The sequence below is a fragment of the Drosophila ananassae genome, chromosome 2R, assembly GCF_017639315.1.
Source record: "Drosophila ananassae strain 14024-0371.13 chromosome 2R, ASM1763931v2, whole genome shotgun sequence".
Taxonomy (NCBI): Eukaryota; Metazoa; Arthropoda; class Insecta; order Diptera; family Drosophilidae; genus Drosophila; species Drosophila ananassae.
In genome coordinates, this window is record NC_057928.1 from 5,627,939 (window position 1) to 5,636,601 (window position 8,663).

The 8,663-nt window shown below is 51.6% G+C and overlaps 2 protein-coding genes across 4 annotated transcripts; one reads left to right on the plus strand and one right to left on the minus strand.

Moving 5' to 3' along the window:
* Window positions 1-26: 26 nt before the first annotated feature.
* LOC6493815 (ATP-dependent RNA helicase Ddx1) lies at window positions 27-2,723 on the minus strand. The gene is made up of 4 exons (XM_001958456.4): window positions 2,543-2,723; window positions 2,433-2,484; window positions 700-2,375; window positions 27-641 (listed from the first exon to the last, which is right to left on the minus strand). The coding sequence occupies exons 1-4, from the start codon at window positions 2,556-2,558 to the stop codon at window positions 196-198; spliced, it is 2,190 nt and encodes a 729-aa protein (XP_001958492.1). The 5' UTR covers window positions 2,559-2,723; the 3' UTR covers window positions 27-195.
* Window positions 2,724-3,032: 309 nt separating this feature from the next.
* On the plus strand, window positions 3,033-8,042 carry LOC6506130 (guanine nucleotide exchange factor subunit Rich). 3 transcript variants are annotated; one of them, XM_014909149.3, is made up of 3 exons: window positions 3,033-3,198; window positions 3,267-5,387; window positions 5,454-8,042. In XM_014909149.3, the coding sequence occupies exons 2-3, from the start codon at window positions 3,309-3,311 to the stop codon at window positions 7,674-7,676; spliced, it is 4,302 nt and encodes a 1,433-aa protein (XP_014764635.1). In that variant the 5' UTR covers window positions 3,033-3,198; window positions 3,267-3,308; the 3' UTR covers window positions 7,677-8,042. The 3 variants fall into 3 exon arrangements, with proteins under 3 accessions (XP_014764635.1, XP_014764636.1, XP_001958491.1); XM_014909150.3 differs by having other exon boundaries at window positions 3,286-5,387; XM_001958455.4 differs by having other exon boundaries at window positions 3,291-5,387.
* Window positions 8,043-8,663: the final 621 nt, after the last annotated feature.

Consider the following 8,663-nt stretch of genomic DNA (forward strand, 5'->3'; position numbering starts at 1 on the left):
CTTCCACCCGAGGCTTAGAAAGAAGATTTTAGAGTTAATTAAATTAAATGTTTACTTGTAATGCTATATTGTGTGTTCTCCGAAGCAACTGATCGGATTTCCTGCCTATTTAGGTGCTGTGTGTGTTTGCCACAGAAGTATTCCCCCGCCAACTGGCTCATTTTACGACAGCTCCATCTCCAGACGAATTCCCGACTAGACCTTAAGGCGTTTTAAAAATAAAGATTGTGATTGCAGCTCCAGATCAGTTAGTTTTCGAACGGTGGGCACCAGCTGCTCCACGTGATCGGCGTATCCGCTGCCTGTGTTGAGGTTCTTCTGGCCATAAACGACCTTGCCGTCGAAGTCATTTACAGGCACCTCCATGGCGCGGTCGACTTGCTGGATGGTGATGTTGAGGTGGTCCTCCACTTCGGCCAACAGATTCGGCTCATTGTACCATATGCAGCAGCCTCGCACGTCGGTCAGGTTGGTGTTGCTGCAGTTGCGGCCGCGGGACTTGCACCACTCTCCGTGGTACCACACCTTTTCCGGCACGGTGGCCACGAGGCTGATGGCCAGCCCCATGCGCTCGGCCCTTCCAACGCGTCCGATCCGGTGCACATAGTTGGCCTTGTCGTCGGGCAGAGTCACGTTAATCACTGGGGGATAAAGTGGAATTAAATTAATAAATTATGGCGAAGGATGTCTACCACTTACTGAAGGGCAATCCGGTAATGTCCAGTCCACGGGCTGCCACGTCCGTGCAGATTAGATACTTGACCTGCTGGCGCTTGAACATTTCCAGATTCTGCTTGCGCTCCTGCGGCTTGCGATCACCGTGAAGGCAGACGCAGGAGAAGCGCTGACCTCCACGCTGCTTCAAGTACTGTTCCAGATGATCGCAATCCTGCTTTGTGCGGCAGAAGATGATGGCCCGGTCCATGCGGTGCTTCTCTATTGCATAGACGCAGTACTCTCCTTTGAGAAGTTTCACTGCCTGCGAGAACGTCTCCTGGGAGTGGTTGCTAGGGTGCACGTTGTCCCTATCGTGAACCCCGTCGGTTCGAATGGCTTGGCGCAAAGACTGCCAACTGGAGTCGGCATGTGGGTCGACCATGCAGACGACGTGATGGACCGTTTCTGGCACGGCATCTTCCCCTTTCAAATCCACCCACGTGGGGAAGTGCATCAGACGTTCGGCCATCTTCTTTACCTCGAAGGCATGCAGCGTGGCAGAACATACGATCATTTGCAGCCGTCGTCCATCCGCCGTAATCTTTGGAATCTGCTTGTGCAGGCGGTCTATCAATTCGGTGTAGCCTTGCTTAAGCAGTGCGTCCGCCTCGTCCAGTACGAAGAAGCGGCAGTGCGTTAGCAGCACCAGGCCACTATTAATCAGCTCCTCCAGTCTTCCGGGAGTCCCAACCACAATATGAATTCCCTTCGACAGCTCAGCCTTCTGCTCCTCCAGTCGCACGCCACCAATCAGCAGCAGTGAACGCACTTCAGGATTGCTCAGATGGTGCTTAAACTTTTCGATTTGATTGAAGGTCTGCTCGGCCAATTCACGACTGGGCTCGATTATAATGGCCTGGGGTGCGTTGGGAGCCGGCTTGGCATTCAATGAACTTGAAGACGGACTTGCCAACGGATTGGAACGAATGTGCTCAGCTCCTGCCTTGCACACAGCGTCGAATCCACCTCCCGGAGCGTACTTAAAGTCCGTTTTCCCGAAATTAAACTGCATTTCCGCGTTCTTGAGCACAACAGCCGGGTAAAACGTTTCCTTGGCAAGATTCTCAGGCAGACGAAAAGCTACTCCCAGGCTTTGTCCGTTCTTGGTGAAGCTTACTTCTAGACGTTGCAGGTCAAGTAGACAGCCTATAACATCTGCTTTGCCGAAGCTCTCACCGTAATCGTCGAACTGCCGATTGTTGGACTTTTTACCCGTGCCTCCGAATCCGAAGCCGAAGCGACAAGTACCCAGGTCCAGATTTGCCTGCTGCGTGGACCAGCCTACACGGCAGAGACCCTCGTCCGTGACAGTGGCCTCAAAATAGAATCGTCCCTTCCCTTGGACGCCTGTAGTTGCGCGGCAGCCGTGCCATTCCTTGAACTCACGCGACTGGCAACGCAGCCCATCTGGGGTAACAGCGAGTGCATTTCCTCTATCGAAGAAGGACATTGTCCATGGAGCTACTGCCCCCGCTGAGCCTGCGGCACTGCCCTTCCCGGATTTGCCCTCCTTGAGATCTCGCAACGTTTCCCAGACTATCTGGAGGATGGGCAGACAGAAAGCACCTGTCTTGCCTGACCCTGTTTCGGCAGCCATCAGCACATCACCTCCACCAAGGATCAGAGGAATTGCCTCCGCCTGGACATCAGTGGGCAAGCTGTAGGTGGTCTTTAAATAATAATAAATCAATTAAAAATGAGATTTTCTTGCTTACGTCCAGTCCAACTCATCTGTGGCCTTTCCGAGCTCCGGGAGCACACCAAACTCTACAATAAGTTTTTGAGTAATATATTGCATTTTTCTTTTTCTCCATTTCTTACTCACCCTCGAATGCAGTCATATCGCAGACAAGACAATAATTCTAGTAAGTTTATGTAACCCAAATTCCGGCCACTCCTGTAAAGAAATATCCGCAGGCCTTAATATATATTTTTTTATAAAAGCCGGCTGCCAAATGTTTTGTCGATAGGTAACGATAAGTTGGATTCCTCTGAACTGATTCCAGGGATTTCGAAACTGAACTCATTCTAGTTATAATATCGAACTAGTTCTTTTGTTATTTAAATTTCGCAGATAACAGCAAAGATAAATAAAAATCGTAAATAACAGTGTGATCCAGGCCGGGTGAAAGAGTCGGAAGTATAAATAAATTTTTTCAATGAAATTGTGGCAGCGGCATTCAAAATAGAAAAATTTAAAAAAGACAGTTTACAAATCTGGGAGCCTTATATCTTGCAGTGTTGAAAGTCGAAGCAAGGAAGGTTAAAAAAAGAACCGGTTCCGAAGTGGATTCATCTATGGAAGGGAAATCAAAGCAGAAAGTGTCATCCCTATCTATGAACATCTGTGATTTCTGGGTGTTTCCCAACACATACTGTATACGCGTAAATCTCGCAGATTTTTTGTTGTGCTGCGGAATGTTTTTAAAAAGTGCCAATTAAGCGAAGGATACCATGTAAACTGGGCGTAATCTGCAAAATGTAAATGGTTCCCCATTCGGTGGCAAGTACAATATGCGCCCCCGGCCTCGTATCCACTTCCCCACTAGCTAATGCATTTTTCCGCAGCGCAGTAACTATTCACTCGGAGGATGTACTTTCCAGTAGGTTGGCCCAAGCGGGTGAGCCTGGCACTGCCCGGCGAGAGTGCAAGGATACAGCATGTCTGCTGCGATGCCGTCAAAATACTCGTGGCCGCCGTGGGCGACGATTTCTTGGGAATCTGGTACGCGAGCCCGCTCATCCCAATCGCATACTTTCGTCGCTCGGCGGACTCCCTCCAGCAATATGGCCCCAGCCAGCTAGTCGTGTGGAAACCGGACTCCCGTCAGCTAGTTCTACTTACCGCTGCAGGCGCACTCCTGCTGTATCAGCTAGATTTTGACGCGAATGGTAGTGGGATCCTACAACAGGTCGACCCGCCCGCGGCAAGCCTGAAGCGGGACTCGGCGGAGCTGTTCATCAAGGAGAACATTCCAAGATTGAGCTTGCGCGAGGTCTGTAGCGTGACTCTTGGGTCCGTTATCACAGCAGTGTGTTGCATTAGCCTCAGCGAACTGCTCCTGGCCACCCAATCCTGTGAGCTTCTGCGTGTGCAGTGGGCGCAATTAGAGCTGGCGGAAAATGAAATACAGTTGCCCGCCCTGTCAGCAATCCAGTTGCGCGAGATTCCTTTCTACGTCCAGCAGCAGCCGCATCAAGCAACTGCACGTAATGTCCCACCTATGGGAAGAGATTCGTTTGTGGCATCCTTGGAGTACTCGCCTTTTATTGGAGGATGTGCGGCCGTTTTCAGTGATCGCCGCGCTGCCTTTCTTGTCGCTAGCCATCTGCGCTTCGATACCACCCACATGCACGGGTTTTGGGTGCCCGACGTAGAGGACGCGAGTGTATGCAGTGTTAACCACAAGTTCCGGCTACTGGCATACGGGCAGGAGAGCTCTGCAGTTCATGTGTACGCTATTGATGATGCTACTGGCGGCTTGGAGTTTTCCCACCGCCTCATGCTGACGGAGAACGTGTTGCCGGACAGCCTTGGAGCTGTCAACGAGCTAAAGTGGAGTCCCGACGGCTGCGTGCTGGCAGTGAGCTGGAAAAACGGCGGCTTGTCGCTGTGGAGTACCTTTGGTGCGCTTTTGATGTCCACTCAGAGCTGGGACTTTGGGCTCAACGTGGATCTGCTGCGAAATAATCCACTTAAGCTGCGCCGCCTGGAATGGTCCACTGAGGGCTACCAACTATTTATGCTCACTCAGAAGCCGTCAGAGGGGCAGGATGAGACAGAAAAGGATCGGAGCAACGTTCTGCAGTTGCAGTTTGTGAAAAGCGCTCTCAGCATGAACCCGTGCATGACGACGAATCCCCACATACTTTTACAGGGAGAAGATTGCCTGTACCTCAACCAGGGAAATAATCTAGAGAGGACGTACGCCGGCAGCCAGGCCACATTTCCTTCGAGCGGCACGGGAGCGGAGACAACGACGGATGATGATTGCTTGGAGCTGAAGCAAAGTCCCCACACAGGTAGCATTCTCACCGAGAGCAAGTACTGGACAGTGTTGCAATTGCCGCTCAACTACGCGGCAACCAATTGGCCCATTCGATACGCGGCGATCGATCAGGAAGGACTGCACCTGGCGGTGGCTGGACGCACTGGTCTCGCGCACTACTCGCTGGTGTCCCGTAGATGGAAACTCTTCGGCAACGAGTCACAGGAGAAGGACTTCGTGGTGTCTGGCGGCCTCCTTTGGTGGCAAGGTTTTGTGGTCATGGGCTGCTACTCCCTCCTGGATCGCACGGATGAACTGCGCTGTTATCCGGCGGAGTGCAAGCTGGACAATCAGTTCGGCCACAAGGTACAAGTGCGCGCTCCGGTTATCAGTCTGAACTCGTTCCGACACCAGCTTATTGTGCTTACTGCGGACGGTATAGTTAGTCTCTTCAATATGACTAAAAAGTCCGCATACGCCCTGGACATCGAGTGTGCCTATGAGCTGGATGTAAAGAGCATCTGCATCCACCCGGCTTGCATAGTGAGTCTTACGGTGACGAATCTCAGGAACGAGTTTAAGCCGCAGGGCCAACACCCGACGGGTGCGGAACAGGCGGAGACGATAATCGTGAATGTCTGTGGTCGCATCCTAATGATTCAGCGTGACTCCAGCGAGCAGGTAAGTCTTTCTATCCGCCAGTATCTGCTTGTTCCAGTTCACTAATGTATTCCCATAATCGAACAGGTGCCCAACACGCTCCTGGCCACCTGCCTAGCCAGTTGCGTGGAGGTCTTTTGGCTATCCCACTCCCTGGAGCGCTGTGCGATGCGGGACTGCCTGTGGCTGTATTCGGGGGCACATGGAATGCGAGTATGGTTGCCTATTCTGCCGCCGGGGAGAGAGCGACGTGAGGGCGACCAGGTAGGAGGGCAACGACTACACAGCTTCATGTCCAAGCGGATTATGTTGGGATTTCCGCTGAAACTTTACCCATTGGTCGTACTCTTCGACAACGTAATCGTTCTGGGCGTGGAGAACGAGAGCACCTTGTACGCCAGCGAGCAGGGCTCTCACTTCTCGCTTCCATTTGCCCTAATGGAACGCAAGTCGCAGATCTACCTTCACAAGGTTCTGCGGCAGCTAATTAAACGGAATCTCGGCTACTCGGCGTGGGAGATCGCGCAGTCCTGCCGCTCGCTTCCCTACTTCCCCCACGCTCTGGAGCTGCTCCTGCACGAGGTACTTGAAGAGGAGGCCACAAGCAAACAGCCCATTCCAGACGCCCAGCTGCCCAGCGTGCTAGATTTCATACGGGAGTTTCCCGTCTATTTGGAGACCATTGTGCAATGCGCTCGCAAAACGGAAATCGCCCTTTGGCCGTACCTTTTCTCGATGGCAGGCAAGCCGAAAGAGCTTTTCCAGCTTTGCCTGCAGTCCGAACAGCTGGACACGGCTGCCAGCTACCTTATAATCCTGCAGAATCTGGAGCCCTCCGTGGTTAGCAAGCAGTATGCCACCATGCTGCTGGATATTGCCTTGCAGCAGCGCAAATGGGAGTTGGCCAAGGATCTGATTCGATTCCTGAAGGCCATCGATCCCAACGAGATTGACTCGCCGCGCTCCTCAATGGTGGTGAACGTAAAGATCGCCCCTCCGCCGCAGGTTAGCCAACAGCAGCAAGTGAATCAGAACGCGGACGCATTCAACATGGTTTTAGGCCCCATTGCGAGGGAGCGCAGCTTCTCCACAACGGTGACCAGCAACCTGCCGAAGGACAAACAGGCGTCTGCTACGGGAGCGGCAACTGCAACAGAAACGGGCAGTTCGGGAGCACCTACGGTGGTGCGTCGCCGATCCACCAAGCAGCGGGAAATTTTTTGCATCGACCTGATCCTTCAGAGACATGCTCGCCAACTACTGCAGAACCACAAGCTGATGGATCTGGGCCACATGTGCGCCTACCTGGACTTTCATCTGGTCACCTGGCTTTCGCAAGAGGTAGAGCGTGCGGCCAAGCTAGAAGACTTCGCCCGAGCTCTGCAAACGCTGCACGAAGAACTGCAGCTACCAATTCCCTTTCCGCCGCCTTCTAAGGATGACTTCGACCAGCTGCGCCGACAGACGGGCGGAGCGGGGTCGTCGCAGACCTCGGAGTCGGGATATTTTAGTCTAGCTACTCCCAATGGGGCGGCCACGCAGTCGCCGCAGCTGCAGCCAAGTATTAAGGAAGAGGAGGAGGATCTGCAGCAGCCTAGCTCGCTTCCCGTGCTGAAGACGCGTTCCGGATCGCAGCTCTCGTTCGACAACTTCCGCTATCGACGACTCTATTCGCTGCCCGCTTCCGAGGACGATCTTGCAGTTAACCCATTGCCTGAAAAGCTGTCCATTAAGCTGCGTTACTTGCTGCAGCTATTCATCGAGGCGAACTGCACGGACTACGCCCTAGTACTTTCGATCTTGCTCCAAGATGCCGCTTCCATCTCCCGCATCGTGAATGGCATCATCCGGAGCGAGTCGGTGCTCACCTGCCGGCGAATGGAAGCTGCCCTGAAGCAACTGAGTCAGAGCACCTTCGAGCACAGTGGTTCGCTCTACCGGGGATTCGTGCTAACCCTTCAGCCGCACATCTATCTTTTGGAGCAGTACATCCAATCCCTGGGGGACGCCTCCTGCGCATCACTCCGTGAGACCAGTACGAGTAGTGATCAGGGTGCGGACTCTGGCACCGGCCTCAATGAAGATGAAGTGGATGATTTTGTGCCAAATCGGACGGCGCAGCAAGTGAACGCCAACCAGTGGTCGGTGGCGGACTTGCGGCCAAATCACCAGAGACTGACGCGACACGCCAGCCTCGAGTCCAACGGAAATGTTCCGGCGGCAGGCGGCGGAACTGCCCAGTCCACCCCGACACTGCGGCAGTTGCCCCGGCAGAATAGCCGCGAGCGGGAGGGCTGTCGTGTCATGTAAGCAGTCTCCATACTCAGATCTAGGACGTAATTCGCAATACGTACTTTACGTGCATGTCTTTTGTAAATTCGTGATGAAAAGCGTTATTTTGCTGTAACTTGTTGAAATTTTCCGTTAATTGTAAGCGAACACACACTCTTACGGGGCGGAGAAAGAGCCGGGCTGCAAGTAGAAGAGGACGTGGGACAGAGCCCATCCGCCCATCCAAACAACGAAGCGGCGCCGGCAAAAAAGATACAAATCCGTAATACCGTATGATGCATACGTAACGTAATCCATTATTTAGTAGATGAAATTTGCTGCAATATTTGTTAATTAAAATTATACAAACAATATACTTAAATATACAAATCAAATGCAATTATATTTTTACTAATAAATGAACTATTTAACAATAAGCCCCACCACTGTTTCTGTTGGCTATATTTCCAGTTCTGCCACATTTGAGTTGTTGCCCAGAGGCTGTGGATGTGGCATCGGATGTGGCAGTTTATTCATCGAGTTTTGCTTCACAAGTTGCCAGTTTTCTCGGCAAAAATCGTGATTCAAAACATAGTTATCCCCAATTTAAGATACTCTTTCTCAACCCTTTCCAAGTATAGAACAAGTGCGAGTAAGGGTATTACAGGTATGGATATGACTATATTCCAGTTTCTTGATTAAAAGATATCCGGCACTATTTTCTTCCATTCCTCGTCCTTTTTTTTGGAAACCTTTGGATCTGTGGAACAGATCCTTACCACTACCCAGCAGGAAAGCATAATGAAAAGTATAACACCTTAAAATCCGACCGTTTTGGACTAATTTGAATCTTAGGTATAAACTTGTGTATAGGTAGGACTTTCGTCTAGATTCGCAACAAAGATTTTTAACAATCTTTTCTGAACAGTGATATTTAATTTTTGGGGCGGGATGCAAAAAAAATTTGAAACAAACTTGATCTGCATGGGAGTCTACATTAAAGGAGTGAATAAGAACTCATTGGAG